This window comes from Dermacentor silvarum, chromosome 7 (genome assembly GCF_013339745.2).
Source record: "Dermacentor silvarum isolate Dsil-2018 chromosome 7, BIME_Dsil_1.4, whole genome shotgun sequence".
In the NCBI taxonomy this organism is placed as follows: Eukaryota; Metazoa; Arthropoda; class Arachnida; order Ixodida; family Ixodidae; genus Dermacentor; species Dermacentor silvarum.
In genome coordinates, this window is record NC_051160.1 from 30945159 (window position 1) to 30971081 (window position 25923).

The 25923-nt window shown below is 47.7% G+C and overlaps 3 protein-coding genes across 3 annotated transcripts in view; 2 read left to right on the top strand and 1 right to left on the bottom strand.

Annotated features, from left to right (window-relative positions):
* LOC119457866 (mitochondrial folate transporter/carrier) overlaps positions 1 to 6115 on the top strand; it is a 28777-nt gene extending 22662 nt beyond the window's left edge. The window contains exon 7 of the mRNA XM_037719622.2: positions 2770 to 6115. Coding sequence (XP_037575550.1) covers positions 2770 to 2893 — 124 coding nt within the window. The 3' untranslated portion in view covers positions 2894 to 6115. The remainder of the gene's footprint in view (positions 1 to 2769) is intronic.
* Positions 6116 to 11192: 5077 nt separating this feature from the next.
* Positions 11193 to 14130, bottom strand: LOC119457865 (nuclear pore complex protein Nup93). Its single transcript, XM_037719621.2, has one exon. The coding sequence runs from the start codon at positions 13723 to 13725 to the stop codon at positions 11290 to 11292; it is 2436 nt and encodes an 811-aa protein (XP_037575549.1). The 5' UTR covers positions 13726 to 14130; the 3' UTR covers positions 11193 to 11289.
* Positions 14131 to 14320: 190 nt separating this feature from the next.
* The window catches only part of LOC119457864 (kinesin-like protein KIF13A), a 112641-nt gene continuing 101038 nt past the window's right edge, over positions 14321 to 25923 (top strand). The window contains 1 exon segment of the mRNA XM_049670501.1: positions 14321 to 14675. Coding sequence (XP_049526458.1) covers positions 14621 to 14675 — 55 coding nt within the window. The 5' untranslated portion in view covers positions 14321 to 14620.

The window sequence follows — 25923 nt, forward strand, 5'->3', positions numbered from 1 at the left end:
TGGTTGACAGAGTTGACAGGTCAGTGCCGTGGGTCGTGTGACTTATATCGTTTGGTCGCTGATTGCTGCCTGTGTCATTGTATCCCCATGTTCACTAAGACTGAAATCAAATATTGGTATATATTGTGACAGTGTAGGAGATCTGCACCGGTGATTAATTACACTCAACAGCGAGGGCTCCGAACCACAGTACCGGAAAACAGTCGACCTCGTCTTCTTCCGTTCTCGCACTGCCTGCACATACCATACTGTAACAATGTTTGGTAACGAGAGAAATCATGGGGGCACTTCTTATGTCTGTTGAGGGTAATGCGGCAGCCAAGCCTCAATCACCAAATTCTAGGGGAAAGTGCCATACCCCTCTGTACATGGTTGGGTTTTGGTGGTGGCTAGTCAAATTTTCTCTAGTCACTTGTTTGTACCCAATGCCACTTGTTAAATCTACTTGTTAATTGTTCTCACTGATTTGCAGATTTGCTTTTCTTGTGTGTTGTTTATTCATTTACCCTCAGGGCCGAAGCATTACAGAGGGGAGTGGGTAGAGAATAAAACATAGTGTACAATAATATGACAAAGCATGGTAAGGCATGGCAACTCCTAATTATACAATGTTAGCTAAGGCAGATATAAATTGGGTGTTATCATTAATGGAAACAATGTCGAAAGGAAGGCGATTCCAATCTTTTGAAGTTCGAGGTCATCATCATCATCATCATCATCAGCCTAGTTCGAGGTAAAAAAGAGTAAAGAAAGGTTTTAGTATGACATGGCTCGATACCAACCTGGTCAGCACGGTCGGATATATAATGTGGCTGAAGAATGAATTCGTCACGGAGGGTCAGGTGATAGTAAAGAAAAAGTTCAAGTGAAAATTTTTTCGGCAGAATGCTAGTGATGGAAGAGAGATATCAGATTTCATAGAAGTTATACTGGCAGTGCGGTTATAACAGGAACAGATGAAGTGTTGCAGTTTTCTACCTACTTATTCCTGTTAATTCCAGAATAAACCACTAGAAATCACTGCTTGTGTCGTAGTCTAGGTCTTTGTATACCAGCATGACATTTCCGACTTGTCCTTTGTTTGTGTGTGTGTTAAGCTGCTTAAGGCACAGTCACACCAGTCAACCAAACACCTGTGTCAAACTGATAATACAGTATTTGGCGCGTATGAATAGTGCAGAAAACTGCGTACAACGAAATTGAAACCTTTGTAAACGCAACTTGGACGAACTGTCGGCACAGCAAGTTTATGGAAGCAGTTTGCTTTGGAATGACCAGTCAATGCTTTCGCTTAGTGTCAAATCGCTGCACGGCTTCATTGCAATACGTATTTTGCCTTGAGGTTAGGCTTTATTGTTATGCATTGGCACATAGCGGCGAAGCTGCTTTCTACTGGGAAATGCGGATATAATGAATTGTCGGATGTAGCGGAGTGAATCAAAATTTTCTCCGCGATATTACTGTGTAACGGATATATCCTTATAAATGAATATTGACTATATAGTGAAGGCATTTTCATGTCGAATATCGCTTCATTATAACGAGGTTATATATAGGGCTCCGTGTTTTTGGAGTTTATTTTTCTTGAAATTCGGAGGGTGTTTTTCAGAGTTTATTTTCTGGCAGAAATTCGGAGTTTATTTCTCGTAAATCCCCAATTCTCCGAAATTCGGAGTTAATTTTTCATTATTCTCAATTTCTAAATCGTAGATGAAATGATATCTGAACACGAAAACATCAGAACACACGAAGCGTATTTTTGTTGTCTGGAAGGTTTGGACGCACAAACACATATACACACAAGCACAAATACTTGAATTCAAAACACCTACATTTGTGCGTATTATAAGCTTAAAGCTTGTTGTAATAGACGCAATCATACTTTATGAGGTTGCTGTCACTGATGTAAGCACGCTCCTTTTGATTAGTGATTATCAGCTTTGAAATGCCCTTTCAACGTTTGCGCTAGAAGACTCAGCGCGCAGCGAGAAAGCATTGGCCACTGGACAGTGTGAAGTCTCCAAAGTGACCGGGGGTCCAACAATGTTGCTGATTAATTAGCTCTGATAGTTCGCAAAATCACTCATTAGGTGGCTCATGTCATCAGTTTCACGAAACACTAACTTAAATATCGGCGCATAGGTTTCGAATGCGCTGGGTAACTCGTGCTTCACATTTAGATTCACAATTTGAACACTACCAAAACGATTCGTTGGTGTACTGGAGTGTATCGAAAAGGTTTCTCTCAACTGTCTGCCTCCACTTTTCAGCGACAGGTCCATGAAGGTCTGCGACAGTCGTTGAGCGATCATACGTCTCTCGCTCCGTGCGCGACAAGCCCTTTGTTAAATGTGCGATGGGTGTGGTCTACGAGATACTGTTGACGTGAAGTAAAGTTTATACCGGCCAAACCAGCCGATGTATCAATGACTGCTTAGAACGTGCCCTTTCGATATAGAACGAAACAGGGTCATATTGACCGTTAAAATGGGAGTTTATCGGATAAATCCGAATTGTCGAAAATTTTACTGGCGAGTGTTTATAGGATTTTTTCGGATTGATCCGGAAATACGGAGCCCTAGTTGGGGTATACTAGCGTCCACCTCCCCCCTACCTTTATCCTCCAATTTCACACCCACAAACATTATGCTACAGGTTTCTTAAATTTTGGTGTGAGTCTTGCGTGCGAAAATGCAGTATTTCCACTGCTGTTTTTCGTATTCTTGCGACTGCACTGACCACCGGTCGTCATGTTTGATGTTCTCGCAGGTACGAGGGCCTGCGAGGTTTCTACAAGGGTGTCACGGCCTACTTCCTCCATGTGACCCCAAACATCTGCATAGTGTTCCTCATGTACGAGAAGCTGGCTCCCTTGCCCGAGCAGCGCTCCTAGTGTGCCCAGACCGATGACAAGCCGGTGGGAGAGGGCATCGCCATCTGCCGTTCGCTCGAGCCCGACAGGGTTGCCAACACCATGGACGAGGCCCGCTGAAGGCGGGCGCGAGGTTGCCACCGACAGCTCTATGCTGCTGCGTTCCATGCTTGTATGGACTTTGTTAGGACATGTGGCTCTTCGGTCCTGTCGGATGCAAAACTGCTGATGTGATTTGAGGGTTGCTATCATGCAAGCGTGGTCGGGCATGCTGTCATGGTGGGCTGTAAGTTCTTTTTCGGTCCTTGGTGTTGCATTGTGGGAATGTGCTTTTAGCATTGCCTGCTAGCAATGGCAGTTGTCTATTTGACATTGGCAGAGGTTATTATAGCATAGGTGCCTCGACCAATGCTAGCGCTACTCTCGAACGACTGCCGAAATGCGTGTCGGAGCAGGCGGATTCAGCTAATGTGTGTAAATGAACGTTGCCAGAGCTCCAGTTTAACTTAACTGTCTCTGACGCATTCCTGCGTGGTTGCTGATGGCGCAGAGCTTTTATGCCCGAAATAGCAATGGCTGTACCGTATGTCCGTTTGATGTTGTGAATGCTAGGGTCCAAACAGAAAAGGAGGCACATGCTTTGATGACGAGTATTAAGCATTGCATTCGACAGGACCGAAGAGCCCTTATTGGGGCCGGTGGCAAGGTTCCATCGGCCAGTATTTATTCAATTTCTCTTGTCGCCTTTGGCGAAGCTGCCTGCGTCTTCTCCACGCATCTCCTTTTGTTATTGTTGACTGCTTCACATCTGGAGCTTTGTTACAGGCCTATGCTGTTGCGCGCGCTTGCTTAAGTGTTGAGCATTTTCTCGTTCGATTCATTCTCTTTTGATGTTGTCTGTTCGCTAATGACACTAGCTGTTCAAACCCAAACTCTTGTTCTCTCTCACTAAGCCTTCATCTGCCACTCTGTGCCCCTCCACTAGGCCGTCGTCTTTCCTTTCACGCCTGCATCACTGCAGCATCATTGTAAAAGCTGGATTCAGATGAGAGGACAAGGTGCCAGTTGGCCTGGGCACTGTGCTGTAGCGTGGTCATTCATCTGTGTCACATCTTGGCATGCCTAAATCCTTCACACACGTGCACTATGCCTTTGTAAATTCAATAGCATGCAGTGCATTGCCAGGACAAATGCATGAGGTCGGAAAGACTGCACAAGTGTTCCATCCGTAACTAGCATCTGCAGTTACCGTACTTAGTCTCTCAGTGCATCAAGCCTGCATAGGACTGTGCCGCCGATGAAAGGAGGCATGGCTTATGTCATGCTTTACAGTGACATACAGCCTTCTTGAGCAGAAATGAAGCCATCGGAAGCCATTGCCCATGGAACTTCTGGCCCTGGAAAGCCCTAGACAGTAAGGACCAGAGTTTGCCTTCCTCTTTGGAACTTCTGCGTAGTGTGGATGCAACTGGAGGCCAACTGAGCACCGAGAAGCCAACAGTGTGTCATGTGTCCAGTGGTTTCGTTTCTTTTGACAGAAGCAGTACATGTTATGATGCCCATCATTTCCTAAACATAATCCCTCCTGTCGTTCAGATCCAACTTAATCACCTGCCTCTCTAAAGGCGTTCTTCATACGCTTCCCTTCTTGATCTCACATACGGCACTGCGGTAGATGGCACAAAAGGCGTAGGGACAGTTGCTGTGCCACTGAACAGTTTGAATGGCTGTGGCTTTTGTGACAGCCTTTCGCTGCGCTGTTTGTGCTAATCACGACGAGTCTTTGCAACCTGTACTGATGCTAGGCTTGCCGTGGGAAAGAATTGGCTCTAGCTGGTATGTGCATGTATTAATGTTGGCGTTTTAATGGCGTGCCGGGACTGAGGCACAAATCGCAGCAATGGGTGTGACATCTCGTGACAGCATTTTGCAACAAGGGTTGTCCTGTAATGTTTTATTGCACAACATTTATTTGGTAGGAATGTCTTGTTGTGCGACACTTATTGGCTTGACAATGCTCGAGGAAAGAAGCTTACTGGGAAGCTTTGCATTGCTGCAAAATCCTCCACAAAGACAAGAAACAGTTATAAAGAAAGCATACATGAGGTGCGAAATTTCGGAAAACTGAAATTTGTTGTTGGTATGAACTTCCCAAAGGTATCGCCATGCACGTCTGCCAGCATAGAGGCAACTCCATGATCACCTTGTGCTACTTGCTTGAATAATCTCCAGCACTCTATCTGTTAGTCCAGCAATTGTCCTGTCTACTGAAATTTTTTTTTCCCACTAGCTTTTTGCCTTGGTTCATTGTCTACCAACTCAGCCTTGTTGAAGTCTATGCAGCTGCAGGATCTGATGAAAGTTCCATGCCATTTGTTTGAAAAATGGTGCCACGAGATATTTAATGTTAGTGCTGCTGTTAGGAGCTGCATCCTGGTATTCTGCTAAAACGTTAACTGAAACATGTATGTACCGGCTAGAACTCTCTATATTACCATGTTCCTAGGTTGTTGCGATGACGTCGCCTTGTTATTTATTGTTCGCCACCTCTCACCATCATCGTCCACAACCACCATGTTTTTGTTTTTTTTTTCTCCTCCACTCGCCGCAGGGTATTGTGCTTTTAGCGTGCACAACATCCGAGCCTCGGGTTGACATGCGCGCTGTGCGAGAGTTGATGCGTGTGCCTCGGAAGATATCTCTGAACTGAGTCTATAGACGGTTTCTGGAAAGCTGAAGAGTGTTGCTTGCATTTTTTTTTTTTAACGAGACTGTGATAAACGCTTTTCCGGAATGGTTCACATGTCGGTTCTGGAAATGAAGAAACCAAAGTTCTGCTAAGGAAAATGGAAGATTTTAACCTGTTTGTGTGTGTATGTGTGTGTGTGAATGTGTGTGTGTGTCAGGCCAACTTCCGAGGCTTTGAAGCTGTGGTTGCCTCATGCGCAACTCACCTTTTGCAGGTCTTGTCGTTGTTTCGAAAAGCGACGAGAAGCGAGGACATGGTGTGTCATGGCTGGTCCTCACAAACCGCTGCCGCTACACGAATTGCGATGTCTGTACAGGACCGCAGGCAGCATCGTTAATGTCAAAAGGCTGTGCGACTTAGTGAAGCATCCTCATGGAGCAATGTGTATACTACATGACAAATGCCAGATTATGATTGTGTATTTTTGTTTGTCATTGCTCTCATGTCATGTAACTACATCCATTATGTATAAAAGAACTATGGTTATCTAGCAATACTGTGTCTTGCTGGTTGGTTATTTCAATTCGCCAGTTGCGGGTGTGGGTGGCTGCAGCGTCTGCCACAGCCTAAATGTAGCAGGCTAACCACGTGCACTCGCCGTCCAGCTAGCCAATCCGCACTCGCCGCTTGCTGGAGACCAAAGAGGCTCGGACAATCTCGACGGGAACTCGCGCGACTTGTCCGTTGGTGACGATAGTGGTTGAGATTCCCGGGCACCTGTCGCATGAGGGAGGTTCCCCCCTTCTCCACAAACCTGCTTGCGCCCTCCAGATGTTTGCCACGTGCCGCGACCGACTTGGCACACTGATTCCAACAAAGTATGAGGCGACAGTTGCTTTGCCCACACATGGGGAAATGCTGCTTTCAGTACCTAGTCGTGGTACTTAAACAAAACATTTGTGTTGTTTTGTAACTTGCCAACTGAAAATAAGAACTGACTTGAAAAGCAGTGATGTCCCTGAACTGTCATCAGGTCTTCGGAGGTTAAGCAGGTCGGCGATATTCATAAAAAATCACGCAAGAGTGCCACAACCCTCATTTAACAAACAAAAAGTCGGAGATGTCATGGCAGTACACCTTTGGGTTCTAAGATAATGAAATGAGCTAGTTTTTCGGAGTCCCTTTTGAGAAAGCGCAAAACACAATTGCAAACAAGGAACTACATAAAAAGTCCAATGGGATAGGTGTTTGCGCCGTCCTTTTGAGTCTTTGGCAACGCTTCGCATTTTAAGACTGGCTTCACAGCTGATGGTGACAAGACAGCGCATTCGGCATCAAAAAAAGAAAGTGCTTGTTAACCCACTCCAGCATTTTTCCAGTACAGTCGGACCTCGATGTAACGAACTATTTTTATTTCCCCATCTGAGTTCTCTTGAATTAATGAAATCTCGACATAACGAAGTTTTTCGCTGCAAGTACAACTTCGTTATATTGAGGTTTGACTGTATCCTGAAGTTTTGGAAGAAAGGCATGCTTTCGAAGTCTCCTATCCATATGCAACAGCATTCCGCTGCACACTGTTTAATGCAGCCTGTCGAGTAAACACCAAACAAACTCAATGCCCGATGTCCATGCATTCAGGTTTCAATCAAAATGTTGCTTTGTGTCCTTAGTACTTAGTTTGGCAAATCAGTTCTGCAATATCTCGCAATGTGGAGGAAGTATCGTGAAAGGGAAAGATTGTCATCCACCCGAATGTAGCATGGAACTACAAAGGACACCCATATGGTTTTCTCGGAAAGAACGCTTTTGCAGTTGAGGAAAATTTGTCCTGGTCTGGGGATTCCTTTGTAGATTCGCGTTACGTTTGGGCGTATGACAATTTTTCCCTTTCATAATTAAAGAGTTGCACAGAGAATCTTACCAGCCAAGATGCTGCAAGCAGTTGGAAAACTAGCACGGCGTAACCAAAATGTTGAGCTTGTAAGAGCAAGCCAACAATATTGTTGCACAGTGTATGTGCAGATACAGAGTTTTCAACATGTGCGGAGAGAAACTTGCGGAGTAGGTGCTCCACTTCCAGGAGTCCTTCTCCCTCATTTCATGTGTTTCTGTGCAACTACGGAAGTTGCTGGTCATTTCTAAACAGTTCCGAAAGTACAAACAACCAGTTGGAGACAACCATCGGCAGAAGTGGATGCTTTTCACTCTCGTGGCTAATAGGCATTTGCAAATAGTTATTTTTGAAACCGAATCAAATACAATTCGAATAGTGCCAAACTCAAACGGTATACTTTTCAAGTAAGTAGCAGTGTTTATCATTAAATATAGTATGCTCATATCCAAATATAATCGCAATGTTGGCAAGTTTCTGTCACTACAATGCATGTTTGAAGCATTTATGAAAAGCACAAATTGAGTATGAGTAGCAAATAAGCAGTTTATTCGCATGCCCAGAACTCTGATGTGTGCGAACGCTAGTTTAGCCGGAAAGTTGGAGAGGAGGCAAGACCACCCTGAATGATGTAGCATGATCCACTAGGTAATTTGTTGTATTTTTATGGCTAGTATGGCCACCACGATAAAATTTATCACACTTCTGCTCTAATTACGTTTAATCACACAGCGTTGACAACTTGAAAGATTCGAAGACTGTTCAAAATGTTCATATTAACAAATATGACTATTTCATTCGAAGACCAAATCGAATGAGACAACATATTTAATTCGTTATTTTAAAGTTTCAATGTTTATGCACCCCTAGTCACTAACATTAAATTTCTAGCGTGTCTGTGAACACATTACAGTTCGTGGAGTGCTGGGGCACAGGGTATCTTCACAGCAGCAGCAGCAGCACTAGTAGTGCTATCTCGTGACGCACACTACCCTCCCCCTCTTCAAAGTCCACGAACAGGTCCTCCATCCTTATGTCCATATGGCTGGTTCCATTCTTATCACTGCAGGCTTATCACCACCTTTGCAACAGCTGATAAGCAGAACCTGTTCATGCAATTACAGTTCTGGGTGCTCTAGTTTACCTCGGCGTCACAAGGTGGCGCCACCACCGTGTCTCTAGTGTTCCAGTACACAGGCTAAAGCTTTCTATCGTGGATACTGACGTCACGGCCCAAATTTAAATGTTTCCATCATTACAACAATGACTAAATGTAAGTGTTAACAAACATTTCATCCCATCATGACAATAACCAAATCTGAGTTAATAAGCACGTTGGCTCATCACGGCAATGAATAGTGCTGGCTAGTTGTGTCTACAAGTATGCGTGTACAACATGTAAGCAATTAAAGTTTTATAGACAAACTACACAGCATGATTTGAGACAAGGATGTGGCAATGCTGCCATCCTGTTTCAGGGCAGGCAGAAAAGATCTTTCAACAAATTCAACTGATGCCAATTTTTCTGAAAATCAAGATCAATGCTTGCGGGCGAGTCCTGAAGAGTTACTCCACAGAGATTGGCCAACTGACCGTGGTGTCAAAGTTGCCTGCCCTCTTTGCCTCCAGTGTGTCACACCTCTTTGTTTATAAACGTGCATGACCATGGGTTCGGAGCAGTGGCAGACTAGACAATTTGCGCAATTGCCAATATGATCACAATTGAAAATAGGGTTACCTGAATGGTAAAATTTCTCAATCGAATACGAATATTCTAGAAAAATGACCTCCGAATATTGTACCGAGTATTTTTGAATGTCTAAGTGAAATAAATTATCGCAGTTACGACAAATCCATATGATAAAGTAAAGGCATATTTACACGATACATGTAATGACATTCACAACTGTATGTCCAGTCAACTGAGGAGCTTGCAGGTGAGAAACAACTGAAATGTGATCGCATCTAATGCACCACAACAATGACAGTAACGAAGCAAAGGAAGACTGCTCATCCATCATAATGAGCGTTATGCTTGTTAAGAAAGCCGTGCATATTTCTACAATACTACACATTGTTTTAAATGTATACGAACATGATGAAACTGGCTGTAAAAAAACAAAACAAATTCGAATACAATCTATTGTGACTACAAACCCCTAGTGCATTTATATGTAAGCCATCTTTACTGAATGACTGAAAATTATTGAATTAAAGTTTCCTGCTCCTTGCGCTCACTCAAAAAATGGCCCCCCTTTGCACTAACCGCAGCTCTCCAGCAGCAGAATCAAATTGAATAGCACTGTATTCGATATTCAATTTTGTATTCAAAATTTCAGATATTTATACACCTCTAAGCAAACCATTTTTTTCTTAGCACAGACTGCCAATGCATTTCGTTGCACGTTTCGAGTATGAATGTTTTGGAACTGGTGCAAGGCACAATATGCTTCTAGCAATCGGTTATGCTTTGAGTAATGCCCAATTTTAGTTCTCCAACTACATGACATGCCCCTCCAGTCAATAATTTGTGAAATTTCGTTAATTGTAATGTCAATTTACTGCGCAAATTGTCTACTGATGCTACGAAGTTTGGTCAGCAAGGATTATCCTTTTAGCTCGAGCCATTCATCTTTAATAATCGTTGAACAACACTGCCAAAACACAGTTTTCTTTTTTCCCAGGCCAGACCAGGCCCCACAAATCCACGATCAATACAATGCTTGTGCCTGTTTTAAGGCACACACGTTTCAGCGTACTTGCAAAATAATCATTTGAAAGTGATGACCTTTCCTACCAAGTGATATGCACATTCTGGGCCCATAATCATGTAATCATGGCAAACTCTACTGATGTAAATATAAACTAAAAAGTTAAACTGCGGGGGTTTAACGTCCCGAGACGGCACATAGGCTATGGGGATGTGCCACAGTGAGAGGGCTGGACTGGAAAAACTTTATTTAGGTCCTGCAGGACGCACTTAGCGCGTAGCGGGCGTCTCCCACGTAGTGAGAGGCTCTGCATTAAGACTACCTGGTGTTCTTTAACGTGCACCTAAACGAAGGTATACGTGTGTTTTCAAAAAGCGTTCCACCCCCATAGGAATGAAGCTGCTGTGGCGAGGAATCGATCCCACGACCTCGTACTTGGCAGCACAAGGCAACACCTACCGAGCTGCCATGATCGGTGATGCAACCTTTCTCGGAATGCTATTTGCTTTGAATCAGTGTTCAAAGCAAAGAACTGTGGAGCCAATTTATGCATCTGCTTCATTTCTTATCCTTTTTTTTTTTGCAGACACGCCAGTTGTGCATTTAACCAAGCACTCAACCCCGTATCTGTTGAAATACCCACTTCATTGGTAAACATGTAGCCTGACTACAGGCAGCACATAAATGACATGAATGCGTTATGAATGTGCAGGTGAGTGTATGCATAAGCGAGATTAGTTGTGTAGGTGCAGGGGGTTCTGAACAAGTACATTAGATGAAGCAAAATAACTGGAGAATGCTTAATTAATGGTTCAGAACTTTCAGGGCTCACGGAATGAAACAAGTCACATGAAACACGGACATGTCACATGTCACTATGTGACATGATCCAGTGACATGATCCCGAATAAACTGAATGAAACTTTAAAAAGAACATTCTTTATATCATGCACAACTTTGGTCTGTACATTCAGCTAGGCAAGACCACTTCCATCTGCAAACACACACACGGTCTGTTGGTCACACTTTTAACATTTCAGAAATAAGCACATTTATTATGGGCACCCAAATGTTGATTCACTTCCAATTAAAACAACGAAAGCTTGTAGAGAGATGCTACACCTCAGCACATCAGTACTTCCATCTGGACAAGCCTGGCGGTAGTGTCCCCGGGCATTCTGTACGGGATACTGCCCGCAAACATGATGATGGCCCTCGCCTGTGAACGCAGCTCCCGTTTCTGGACCTCATCTGGCCCCTTGATTTCCTTGTACTGCCCGTACAGCAGGTTCATCACCGCCAAAAGTATGTCAGCCAGAATCCGACGCACGTCTTCGGATCTTCGCGAAAACGCTGCGACGCTCTCCTCCACGTGGGACGGGTTGAATGGGACCAACCGAAGCTGCCGCATCGTATCCAAGGCAAGCGCGGTCTTGTGCTGATGTGCAAGGTTGAAGAACGTCCCCAAATCTAGCAGCAGGCACAGGGACGACAGAGCTTCCGAAGACGCGTGGCTGCTCTGGTTTTGGTATCTGGTAGCAAGCTCGATGGCCAGGTCCCGCAGTCGCTCCCAAGCGGGCCCCGATGCGCTGGGCACGTGTTGCGCGAGCAGTCGACAGAGAAGCCTGATGGCATCTTCGTGTTTTCCGCACAAGTCGTACAGACGCACCGCTTCTTCGTACAGACCTCTGCTTTCGCAGTCCGTGGCCACAGCCTCCACGACACGCTCGGTGTCGAAGTTGAACTTGTCGACCTCGCCTCGCCGCCGGCAGCCGTCCGGCTCGATCTTGCCGAGCAGGGCCTCAAACTCCTTGGTTTCGAGCACCAGCTCGCTGACACACGCCACAAAGAGGTTCTCGCCGTGAAGGCCCTTGAGTTTGCGCAGGAAGTAGAAGTAACCGAGAGCCTTGCACGAATCCGTCGCCTCGAACTTTCGTGTGTAGCTCGTCACAAGGCGGGCCAGGTTGAAGCACAGGCCCGGTCCCGAGAGCGGCTTTGAGACCAGGGGCTGCTGAACGCAAGCTGGCGGCGTCAGGAGGTTCTCTTCGTACAGCACGAGTGCAACGTGAACGGCGTGGACGCGTTGGGGTTCCATGCGGGCCAGGAACTCGATGGCGTGCTCGAACTGACCCGTCAGGAAAAGCACCTGGAAGTACAGGTATGGCTGGCGCATCGCGTCGAAGTGGCTCTCGCCGTACTCTTCCAGCAGGGAGCGCTGCAGTTTGGGCAGCGTCAGGTGGTCTCGCGCCTGCTCCTGCTGCTCTTCGCCGGGAGACGCCGGCTCCTCGGCGTACACGAGGCACAGCTTGAGCCACAGGTAGTCCTCGCAGGTCGTCGACACCAGCGCGTGGTCCTGCGCTACGTCGCAGCGGCCCAGGATGCAAAAGACGGCGCGCTTGAACGGGTCTTCCGACGCACGCACCGAGCGGGCGTACTGCAAGCGAATCCGGTTCTCGCTGCTCGCGCCCAGGTGGCCGTCCGCGGACGCGGCGTACTCCTCGAACACCGACGTCAGCTCGCCCGCGGTGCCCGGGGCTTGCCGGCTGATCTCGACGGCCGCCTCGCGGTCGCCGCAGCGCAGGCAGTAGTAGATGAGCGCCCACACCGGGTGCCTGTCGAGCTTGCCGTCGTAACCTTCAGTGGGCATCGCGGGAAGCTTGACGTTGAGGAAGCTCTTGACAAGGTTGACCGTGCCCAGTTCGCCGCCTAGGCGCGCGTAGCCGCGGTTGCCTTCGATGACGACGCGCATGTACTTCTTGTAGATGCGTTCCAGGTGCTTGCGAGACTGGCTCACAAGGGCGCACGTGCGCTGAACGTCGCTTGTGGCACTGAGCGGCGCGTCCAGGAGGAAGCACACCATGTCCCACATGTCCATCGCGCTGCGGTCGTCGAGTTCCTTGGCGACGTTGCGGAAGCGTTCCGCCAGCTTGGACCGCGTGCCGCCACTGATCACCTGATCGTTGTACAGGGCGACTTCGCGGGCGTATGGCATTTCGGCGGCAGACATGGCGCTTCGCGTCTTCGCATCAAGCTGGAAGGAGGACCCCAACATGCTGCTCGTGTCGGCGGCGGCCGTGCTCACGTCCATCACGTCGTTTGACGGTCCCAGGAGCGAGTCGAGGACGCGCTGCTTCTCGCGCTGCCACTCATTGGCGAAGGCGTCGTAACAGAACTTGTCGACCTCCTCTTGGGTCGCCTTCATGGACTCGGCGAACACGGAGAGTATGGCATTCTCGCGTTCGTTCCGCAGGAAGGCCTGGATGTCGGTCTCGCGAGCTTCTTCGATCGGCTCGAAGGTCGACACCGCCGCTAGGCCTTCGAGCTTCTGCGAGGCCCTCGGCAGGTCGAAGCCCCTCGAACCCAGTAGAATGGAAGCCTTCACCTCGTTCGTGTCCTTGGCCGACAGAAGAGCCGTGCGCGACCATAGCTGCTGGCCTTCCTCGACGATTTGCTTCAGGTTGCGGGTTACGCGCGGCAAGCCGGTGTCGTCGATTTCGGCAGTTAGCTGCTCCGCTTGTTGGAGCAACTCGCCGAAGCCTGCGCTGTCTTCTTCCATCATTGTCAAATCGCTTCCTTGCCTCGTTGTGCTCGAGGCTACGGCGACGACACTGCCGCGGGTCTAACAAAACTTGGCAAAACAACAGAGTCGAAAAACCACGCGCGCCGAAAGTTTCCAACGCCGGTTAAAAGAGACGTAGATCCTACCGCTATCTGCTAGCGGTCGTTTCAACCGGCGCTATCGCAAGTGATGCGCGGCTTGTCATGCGTGCGAGCGCTAAAGTATTATCTCACCCATTTTGAAAAAGGCAGCAGTTTAGTGTAGTTTACCTCATCGTTCGCTAAAGCTGGTAACTAAGCTGTCCGAACGCACTATTATTTGATGGCACTACATTACAACCGCGCAAGGTTACAAAAAAAAAAAAAAAACAGAGCGGGGTGCGTTTTAAACGCATGTTGCCTGACGCAAATGTGTTTGCTGCCAAAGCTGAGCTAAAGCGGCGTTTCGTCAACGCGAAAACTTTTTAATTGTTGAACAACGATTCCGTCGCTTCTACAAAGAACAAATGAACTTTTTGGGAACGAGTATCACTTTCGCATACGCGTCTCGTATTTTACGCCTCGCTGAGAAGAAGCGCTCGAGAGGAGAAAGAGAGAGCTCGCGCGAGCTCAAGTATCGATTGCGCCATCTCCCAACCAACTTCTCGCCATCTCTCGGAAACATGGCGTCGGAGCATGGTCGGAGAGTTTCCTCCCGAGCCGTGCGGAGGCTTTGCGTGTGAGAAACCGCCGGATTTTTCGTGCCCACCTCGCGCTGGACCTTCCGGGATGATGTAGCCAACCGCTGCGGTGAACCCCGGCCGCATGAGACCTACGCGTCTGCGGTGTTCCTAGCCTGTTTTATTTTTTGTGTGTGCCCCACCACATCGGACGCAAACCGAACCACTTCTCCCAACATGACGACTGACAAGATCAAAGTGGCCGTGCGTGTCCGGCCGATGAATCGCCGAGGTAAGCTACTGCACGCCTCCCTGGGCGACGTTGTCAACCCTTTCGCTACGTATCGCGCTGCTAGCTGCCCGATCGCCGAGAAAAAAAATTTGACCGTGATTGCTGGAAGTCGCCGTACGCGACACCGCGGCGACGGTTCGTAGGCAGCTGCTATCGCCCCAAAACACTTCTCGGGGGCCGGTGTCTGGCATACATATCGATCGTTATTTTCACGCAGTCCTTTAGACTCCCGCCGTTATTTTCGTAGGGAGAAATCCTTACGAACGTCCGGAAAGTGGAACAGCCGATTTTGCGAATCCGTATCACGCGTCCGTCCTTCGGCATTTCTTTCTTTTTCGCTCACCCGTCGGCGCGGTAATTGGGCTGCTGCCTTAACGATCTGCGTCCAGGTTTGCGGCCAAAAAGCTTTGGCTTGCCGAGCGGCTCGCGTGATTTCCTCACGGGCAGTTCGTCCGCTTGTCTTGCAGCAGCAGTACCGACCGCTCCGTTTTCTGTTTTTGTCAACGCGCATATTTTCTTTTTTCCCCCTGCGCTGTGCGTAAGACAGACGCGTCATACACCTGACGTTGTTCGGCTCGCCGATGTGCGATTATGACGCGCTCTGTCGATGAAAACGGCCCGCTGGCCCAATCGTGTACCTTAACAACTGTCGCAAACTATCGTACGCTCTATTTCTTACCGTATTGCTCCAGCGATCGTTTGGAATAGTGAGAAGTAGTGTTATTCTCTTTCCTGTTGCTGTCGGCTTCGCTTAGTTCTCAGGCCGAGTTTTGCGTGATGCTCATGCGGCGGGGTTTCGCGTCCCACATTCTGGTGCGGCGGCTAAGGATTTAAGCGCAAACCATGCGTATTGCTGCACTTATTTCCTGTCTACTACGTTGTGCTCGGAGAGCGGCATTCCTTGTTGTGCGCGCGATCGCTAGTGAAACTGTCTGCTTGATTTCATTCATTCATTCATTCATTCATTGGTGGCGCATGCGTGACTGCAGGTGATATCGTTCTATGTGAAGCACCCGATTGTAAGCACACTAAAGTTTCGTTTAGGGCCCGATTCTCACGGCATATCTTGTTGGCTGCGGCAATTTTCGCTTTTGGTCGGCGAGTTTACGCAGGTCGTTGTGCGACAAGTTCTGCGACCCCGAAAAAACAGACGGGGGCGTACTGTTGTGGTTGCATTGCTTTCAAGAAATCGGTTACCATAGGCGGGGGGGTTCCGGCTCCTACGCCTTCATCTGTATTCGGCTCGTGGTCCCGTTTCCAGAGTCAGTGACTCGTCGCACGAGAAAAAGAAAGAAAGAAAGAAGAAAAACAGAAATTGCGCTCATGCCTGCCCAAAAACCCGACGTTGTTGCCTCGTATCTCGCGGATCGTTGGGTTTTTGCTGCTTAGCGCACGTAACGCCGCATTCTCTGCAGTCTCACGGTCTTGGCACTTCCAAAACCAGCCAACTCTGCGCTTGCCGCCGAGCTTCCGGTAGGGCGAGTTTGTGTGTCTCTGTGTGACTCATAGCGCGAGACTAATTTGTCCATTTATTTTTTCTTAAATTTGATCTCTCTTCTTGTTTCGCTCTTTCTCCTACAGTGCTCGCGCCGAGGATTACGCGTCATTACACTGTAGCGCCCCATACGGTCGCGGAGGAATACCATTTTGTAGGCGTATGCGCGGTGGGTTTTATTGTACCAGACGACCATTATACCGTGGTGCAGATGACGTATGCGCAGCAGGCGTGATTTCGCTTCCTCGGGTAGCGACACAAAACAGCTGGCTGGGCCGTATGCTCTTGCATCTGTGTTTTGTGTTTGTGTGTCGACCTTTCCCGTTCTCCCCCTTTCCTTCTCCTGTCGTCTGCTCGTCAAGAGAGTTTTTGTTGTTAGTACAGATTCCCTCCGTTATTCTGTTCCGCCTTGGCTTCCCCTCCCTCCCTCCTCTTCTGTTTTTTGTATTCGTATTCAAGCGCTCATTCGAGAGCTCGTGCGTGCTGCGGTGCGCGGGTAAAAAAGAATCAAACGCAATGTAGCGCTGAGGCGGAATGAAAGAAATAAAGAAAAGGGAAGAAAGAAAGCTCGTGCTGCGCGCTGTTGACGGCGCGCCGAGTTATTAGAGCAGAAGAATGACACGCTACCTGGATTCGAACAATCCGGACGCCCTTCACACAGGGGAGCGGGGGGAGAGGGAGATGCTTTTCAACGCCCCCCTTTTCTTTCCTCTTGGTCCTTTTTCTTTCTGTGTGTTTCTTTCTCTGTTTCTTCTCTGTCTTTTCCGTTCTTTCTTTTGTTTCCTGTTTTCTCGTTCTTTTGCCCGTCCATTATCCGTTCCTTATTCGGCTTATCACTGTACACCGTGAACCTCGGCTGCGTAAACACGTGGCGTCGTTTGAATTGTGTGCCGTCTGTTTTGTTTTGATTGTCCAATTGTTTTTAGTTTAGATACGACCGTTTCCGCGCCGTTATTACCGTTTCTAACGGATCAAATGAGTGCATTAAAGGACCCCCTTTTGTGTGTGTGTGTGTGTGGGGGGGGGGGGGGGGGGTGTTAATTCTAGAAGTGCATTCAGAACGTGCTTTCTTTCTCACTGGAATCTCCGCGACGTAGAACTCACGAGCCGCCCCCCTCTGAAATTGTGCCATGTTGCAAAAATGCGAACGTCGATTTCACTTATGTTGGAGGCCGCGGCGGCCCAGATGGGCCGTGATGCTCTGCTGCCGTTCACAAACCAAGTTACGGGTTCGATTTCCGCGGCGACCGCGTTCCGATGGGGGAGAGTGCAAAAGTGATCCGTCTACTTTTAGATTTATAGAAACGTTAAATGGACATTGCAACAGCTTTTCTTCCAAACTGAGAACAAACCGGCATGAGTGCAATGCCTCTCAGTGGAGATATTCCCGCAAAAGTTTTCGAAAAGGGCCTGATAATAACAGAGATATAAATAGCGCAATGTTTTATTTCCCCATTCATCCTCGACACAACGTTTCCAGTGTCGCTTTGGAACGTTGTAAACCCCGTGATTGAATCAATTTTCACTTTGTTACCGGTGCACTGTGTTGCATTGCTAAAACAGTGCCGATCACCCTAATACGTTGCTTTCTTAGTCGGAACCCGCCTTAGCCAATCAGCGCAGTCAATGCGAACGGTTTACCGTGTTCCTCCGCAGCTTCCCCATCCTTAACCAGGACGTCTGTTCTCTCGGCGTAAAGCAGACGTACAGCAGACAACGCCGTAAGGCGCTGTGACATTCTGTAGTCTGGTTGGTGTTATGGTGAGAGCTTTGATAAGTGTACGCTTTGGACAGCGGCGAACGCACATTGGGAATTGTTTTCGATTATGTTAAGCCCGACGCCTGCCGTAACATTTTGGTGTGACATTGATGGACTCGGCGTATAAGAGCTGCCAGAAAGTGGAACTGCTTTGTCTTGCTCGTCAGCGGCGCAGAGCCGTATATATAGCCTTAGCGCGCCTCGTAACTTCCAATCTATTGCGCTAGCGATATTGTATAGATTTCCTGCAGGGAAACATTATTTGGGCTCGCAAGTTCATCACACCATTGTCTAAACATTGCTAACTTTCCCCAGTGACTACAATGATGTCATGTGGATATCCTATGGACATGGGATATCCTATGGACATATACGTCCTGCATGCGGACGCCCCTTACATGATCGTATGGCCGCAATTTCATGTGTCATGTGGACATCTATATCAAGTCGTCCGAGGGATATCATGGGGTTATCTGTGTACATGTTACGAACATATTATACCTGTGCCTTTTACACAGTGTTTGCTGTAATGTATTTTACAGTCGCAGCGCACGCTGTGTGACCGATGCAACGGGCAGAGCGCAAACGCGTAAGAACAGATACATTGTGTGCACACGTTACGTGTGTGCGGAATTAAGTGCGCATTATACTCTTCATTCTTATAGGTCCTTCCGCCAATCGCAAGGGGCTTATTGGAGTTACTGAAGTTGTGAGTAAATTGCGCCAGCAAATTGATAAATTACGGCGTACACGCGAGCTGCGTCTTGTAATTCGAACGTGCGAGAAAACGTAATTCTGTTGCGAGAAAACTCTAAAGACAAGTCCCCGATTGAAGGACAAATATTCACGTGTATGCCGAAGAAGGTCCATGTGGAATGACCTTGGGACATCCGTGGTACAGGATATCCCGAACTGGACGTCCGGAGGACGTACACGTCATATTTGTCTCCGAAACGGTGCGCAGACATTGGGACATGATCTGGTTGTCCCTATATACGGACGAAGAGTTTGCACTGAGAACTCTTAACGTTTTCGAAAAGTGTTTCAGTGCACCCCCCAACTTCCGCGTCTTTGACGCCGCACTTCTGACGCCGCATCGGACGATGCACTCTATATAATTCTCCGGCGAAGCCATATCGGAGTTAGAGAGGGCGCGATCACGCCCCCTCTTCAAATATTTCGCACGGCACTGACCCGATCGACCTGTGGCGACTGATAGCAATGAAATGTGTATTGCATTCCCCGTCGTAATCAAAGTGTTATCTCTCCCTCCATTCTTTGGCGTTGTTATCGTTGACTTCGCAGATTATCTGCACCGCACTGCGGGCACCGCTTTCGTCATTTTCTCAGTGTTTTCGCTGGGCCCGCGAGTATTGGGGACCCGTTAGCTGCATGTTTGTAAACAAAGGGTCCACATTTGCAGACGAAGATGGCTAGCAGACGACTCTCGTTGGCACTTCTGCTCTCTTTCGCTGTTCGCCGATTTAAGCGACACACTTTGGTTGAAAATTAAATACTAAAAACTGTACTTGTTGTTGCCTTCAAAGACAAGGATGCTATACTTAACGCAAAGGTAGCGCCGCAGCATCTTCGTGACGTTATACACTCGGCAGCGAAGCCGCCTGTTTGTGAACAAAGCGGGCAAAGTGCTGACGACCATCGTTGACATTCTGTTCTTCTGCGCTCGATCAACGCCTTGAACTATACATTGCGAAGTAATGTTTTGAAAACTATGTCAAGCGTGTGTGTTGACCTTGCCTTCAAAGAGACGCTGCTGAATTTAACAGCAGTGCCGTAGCATCTTTCGTAACGTTACACTCGGCGGCGAAGCTGCGTGTCAGTTGTAAACAAAGCGCGCAAAGTGCAGACGACTATCCTTGACAATTGACTTTTTCTCGCCGTTCGGCCGCTGTGAACAACAGATGTTACAAAAGAACTTTTGAAAACTACGCCAGTTGTATATGCTAGTCTTGATTTCAATGAAAATTTGCTTTCACGCTGTTACTGTTTGCTGAAATTCCGGTGTTCATGTGAAGCTCGGTAAGTAAAAAGGAAAGTTATAATGTTGTCTGTTTTATAATTTAGACACCGTCGTCGGGGATACAAGCAGCGTATAAAACTAATGTATAAAATTCTGCGCTGCGATAACTCGCGACAGCTTCGCAACCAAAAAAAAAAAAAAAAAGAAAGAAAAAAAAAAAGGAAAAGAAAAACGGGGTTTACCGACTTCTGCAAGCGTTTCTGCGCTTCGAAACGTTGCAGTCATTCGCGGAATCGCATCCGTGCCTCGGTTAACTCGGAGTTAATTTTCGCTTACTTTATATTTTTTGCCCCAATTTCACATATATACGCGCCCTCACTTCAAGATGCGTAAAACGGTTTCTGGACTCCAATTGACCTCGCCGCCCCTACCGCCCCTACCGCCATTTCGCGCATCGCTCCAAAGCGTTCTGCAAACCTCGCATATACTTCTATTCTCTTCTATTTTATGTTGCTTGTTTTTTTTTTTTTTTTTTTTTTTTTTTTTTGTTGTTGTTTTTTTTCGCGGGGCCGATATTATATTAGCCGTCGCGCGAAACAGGCTTGCGGTTTCAGGAAGATTCGAACCGTCGAAATGCTTGCCCGGTCGATGAAAAAAAAAAAAAAAAAAGAGTCCCTCGTCGTTTTTGGCCCGGGGTCGAGATCCTGAAGACCGCAGGGCTGCGAGTTATGCGATGGGAGAAGTAAAAAAAAAAAAAAAAAAAGCACACATGGAAAGGATCACCATGGGAAGAAATGGGATAAAAATGACGGAAGAAAGAAAGAAAGAAAGACATAATACCCTTCTCCAGAGAGCTGTAGGTCTCGGTCGGAACGAAATAAGTGGCGGGGTATGAGAGGGTGGAAGGGGAGGGATTCGGTCACCCGTGTTTCCATCTCGTCCTCCGAAAGTCGATGACAAGCGCGCCAACTGCGTGCAGTGCGGCGAAACCTGTGCTACGTATGCGGCTAAAGCGTGGCGCGCCATGACAACGTGAACTTGCTCATCGATAAAGTCTTTTCAGCCGCAGTTCTAGGAGTAAACGCCTCGATTATGACGATATCGCTTTATTCGAAGTATCGCTTTATTCGAAGAGCGAGAAAAACGAGGGAATTTGAAGACGTTCGATGTTCTCTCTCTTCTTCTTCTTCTTCTTTTTTTTTTGTAAGACAACCACGCGCAGAAAGGACAGTGATCCCAATGGAAGTACAGGGGAAATTAATTGTTACGTTTAATTGAAATGTAGAAATGACGAAGGACCAGACGCGCGAAGATGAGACAATACCCGTATGCTACGCTTTAACAAAAAAAAAAAAAAAGGAAAAAGTTTACACCCTTTGGGGAATATCTTATCCCCAAGCAACGATCATCATCTCTGGCTTGCGTTTCCTTTCTCGAAAACTCTGCGCTCGCTACTTTCCTATCAATAGTGCAATGTCACTCTGATAACGCGCATGCCGTTTCGTGACCTGGAAGTACCGGGCTCGCAGCGTTAAAGGAAGCAAAAGCACGCGTGGTAGATATGACGATCATTGCCGTGGGACTAATATACGCCCCAAAGGGTGCAAACTTCTTTTAGAGTGTACCCATCGTTCCTAATCTTAACAGCTGAACTGGCTGAACCACGGCAGCACCAATGCTCCCTCTAGTGATTTCAGTATAGGAAACTATAATATGGCTGACGAGACCCGTGTTTACAAGTAGCTTTCGCCCTACTGCACGTAACTGTCTAGACGGAAGTATGGGGAGTTCGGCGTCATGATAACGCGATCAAGACCTCCCCCTTCGTGCTACCACCCCAGACGTCGACGACAAGCGGCCGGGTTCTCGGACCCCGGCTCGGTCGGGCTCGAAAGAGCGAAAGGAGCCCGCGCCGGAGCCGTGCCAAGCCGATCCGATCCGATGATGGCTGCGATGGCGGTCTTCAACGAGTTGGGAGAGGAGGTGAGGGAGTATAGTGCAGCTGGGGACGGCGGATTTCCTGCTCATTGGCGCGAAAACTTGCGGGAGCCACTTCCTGCGCCCACTTTTTTTTTTTTTTTTTTTGCGTTCCTAGCTGTATCCTTATCGAATAGGCGACGACACGCCGAGCCTGCCCGTTATATATATACGTATAATGTATGACTGCGCGCATCGTCGATGACTGCCATAAAGTGGGATATTGGATGGCCTCGTGAAAGTCTTTGGGCGTGTCTTGGGACGTTCCTGTAGCTCTCCCTGGAGCGGAGGTCCTTTCGTCGGCGCATGGGTGTCGAGCAAACTTCGCTCTGGTTTGTGTGTTTAATTTATTTGCTACGCGCTCTTAGGGAAACAATATAGGCGGCTTTCGAGAGCGTGGTGGGTTGCAAGCGATCGGGGCCAGAATAGAAGAAACAAGTAAAGGCGCAAAAACCGGCGAAACGAATGAATCGTGTTCGCGCAAGCAGAACGAAAACAAGAAGGAACACACGCGAAAACACAGGAGCAAACGTGACGTCGTGCTTATAAATCCCGCGACCGCGCGCTTATAGCAGCACGACACCTTATAGTCGCTAAGCCACCGCGGCGGGCGAGAGAAATTTGATAAAATCAAAGAACCGGTTGAATATCATGCGTTGTTCCATTAAGAGGTATGTGCGCCTTTAGAGATAGCTGTGAACCGACGTTATGCCTATGCGCAGGTGTTGTATAGTGAGTCATTGTTTGATCACGCATAGCGGAGGTGCGTTCACTGTCACTACTTCGATCGTTAACTGTTTTATGCTATATATAAGATTTAAGCCGGAGCATCTGGCGAGTGACTCAGCAGCAGCCACGCGAAAAGCCGGAAGAGGGTATGCGAAGAAATGTAGAGTGGCAGCGGTATCTATAGACGGACTGTTTATACCGGTAAATTGGCAGCCATTATGGGTTGGGTTCGGCTGACGCAGAAGAGGGCCGAGAACTGTCTGGAGACCCCTGGGAGAGAGGCCTTCGACTTGATGATCGAGACGATGGCTGAACATGCAAACACAGGTGGGAACGTTGCCGCTCGAAGGATGTGTGTCAACGTTGCTATAGTGATCATCTTTGTCCGGTGCGATGAACGTTTGAACTTGTCAAATGCGATATTGGCTTGGTCCCGCGTGAAACCTTTGGCGTGTGCTGTTGCGTTGTTGCTGTGGGAGTCCTGGAGTGGATGTCCTCGCATTTAGCACGTCGGTGAGGACTTCGCTTGAGGACGGTCGTACGCATGTCACGTGTTTGGGCGACGATTGTCAATTAGTATTTCACCATATATTGCGTTGGGCTATAGCGTTAACGATATCGACTGCTTATGCGCGGAGTTTACCGGGCTTTCGGTATTATTAGAGAGATTTAGCTTGTCCGGTAATCGGGTAAACGCGAGCGGACCGGGCGTTGGGCCGGAACCGTAAACGTGAGTGGCCTGTATGGTGCTACCTCCTGGTGGCGCAGAAATCAAACACAAAAAAAAACAGCTAATATTGCAGTAACCAAGTGTATTCTACTTCGCTGGTGGTGTAAATGTTCGACAGTGGCGTAATTGTGTTGCCGCCGAAAATTTACACCAGCAGAGAAGTAGAATAATACACATGGTTACTGCAATATTAGCTGTTTTTTCTCTGTTAGGTTTCTGCGCCACCAGATGGCAGCACCATACAGGCCGCTCACGTTTACGGTTCCGGCAAAACGCTCCAACGCCCGGTCCGCCCGCGTTTACCCGATTACCGGACAAGCTAAACCTCTCTATCGCCGCTTGAGTCCGGCAACATTATCGGGACGGTGTGTACGAAACTGCGCGACACAAAAGCGAAATTGTGTCGCAGAAAAATATCTTACTATTATACTACTACTAATACTGCTACTACTACTACAGTTGAACCTCGATTTGACGAAGTAGAATGGGACCCGAGAATCGTTTAGTAAAGTCGAAAACATTTAGAACACTTGTGCGAATAACTTGTTTAATCAAGAGCAAAAAATAAAAAGATGTAATTCTTACCTGGCGCGAGCCCTTAGCGTGTGTAAAGAGCGAGCTTGTTGAGCGCGTCTTGTGTTTATTCTTGGGAGCGGTGGCGTCCGTCACATGAACTGAAACCCGACATACCCTTGCTTTTCCCATATTTAACCCCCAAAAGTTCGTTAAATCGGGCGAGACGTTGGGTTCACTTCGTTGTTGCGAGTTTTTAAACGCATTAGGCTCTATAAAGATGTATGTGACGGGAAATCGAAAACACTTCGTTAAGTAGAAAATTTCGTAAAATCGAGATTAGACTGTGCTACTATACAACTTATTAAAATGTCTGCCCACGTCAGCGGTCGCGTTAACGCGCGTTTGTAAGTGGTACGCAATTCGACGTATATAATACTTCATTTAGAATAGCGTGGTTTGCAAATCATCAGCTGCGCTTCCACTTATACGACATATGTATGTATAGGCACGCCTTTCATGTATGTGCGTATCCGGCCTTGTCAAGCGTAGCGCGGCCTGTCGTTTGTCGCCTATATATATTAAACGTGGCATTGAACTCTCTCGAATGCGACACGCTTGACGCGTTTCTGAGTTTGACGTGACGTCTGCCGCCCTCTTTGTGTGAGTACATCGCTCCCAAGGCTGTGTGCGACGGTCGCAGATGAGTTCCTGCTGCGTCTGTGCAAGTCTGCGTACTTGCGTCTGCTGCATTTGTGAACATATATTCGAGACACACCGGGTACGTCAACGGAACACTCTTTTGCTTGTTTATGTCTGCCCTAAAGCGTTATTGTCGTATGTGGCTTAGTAAGCTTATTACTGCGATATAGATTCGGACTGTCCAAGGGCTTTAGTCTTATGGACGGCAGTGCATCCAGACCTCTTCACTTTCACCGTAAACGGGACGCAAAGGAACATAGTGAAATCGTTGGTGTCAGTCCGAAAAAGCTCTTTAAAAAAAAATATGGTATTTTACGGTAAAATTGTGAACTTTTCTGGCGCCCGCGCATATACTCCCGCGCATTACCCGCGGAAATCGCTTGTGCATGTTTGGCGTGCTGCTATAATGCGCGACGCAAAGTAGTCCCGCGTTTGGATCGGCGTATGCTTGCTTGCTCGAAGCCAAACAAATTTTAGGGAAAGAGAAAGGAAGACAAACGTATATAAAGCACGGATGGAAGAGAATGCAGAAGAGCGCTTTTCAAAGCAGTGGCTTTGTTTTTTGTGCGGACGAACGATCACCCACCGCAAAAATCGACAAAGCGCTTTCACATGACGCCGAGCTCGCCGCCTTCCGGTGTCGTCTGCTCGCCCGTGCACGTGCAGCAGACGAACCGTCCACGCAGCGTTTCGTCTGCTCTCGTTGTTGGCTGAAGCCACGGCCGTAGCCGATCGGAAGCTTTGGCTTGCAGTTGAGAGTCGGTGAGTGTGTGATGCAACTATAGGTTTACCTAAAGCCCCTAGATGTTAAAAAAAAGTAAAAAAAATATATATCTAGGGACTTTAGGTTTACCCACTGCGCCTTTGACATCGTTTTGCACCTTTAGCTCCTTCTTCTTTTCCGGCGCGTTTCAGTTTTCGCACTGTTGCGGCAAATCGCAGCTAGTTTAAACCCGTTCTGTGTGCCCACGCAACTTGGCGTCGTCTTTTTTTTTTTTTTTTTTTTTTTTTGCGCCTTTGTGACCCGGTTTTTCTTCTTTTTGGTGGCGTAATGACTGCTCTCGATTTTCTTTCTTTCTTTCTTTCTTTCTTTCTTTCTTTGAAAGAAGCGTTGCAGCTAATACTGCGTGGCGCTTCCGACGAATTGTGTCAGGGAGCCGCCTGATATTCATTCATTCGTAAAAAAAGTACCCGATTGTATTTTTGGCGCAGCGGAAAGACCGGCATTATGCTGCAATTCTGAGGCACCTTCAGCAGCTGATACGTCGACAAACTACGAGTTAACCTCCTTTCACCCATATAGCCTTCCGTGCGTTCCTTAACATAACATCGTTTTATTATCATTACTACTACTACTACTAC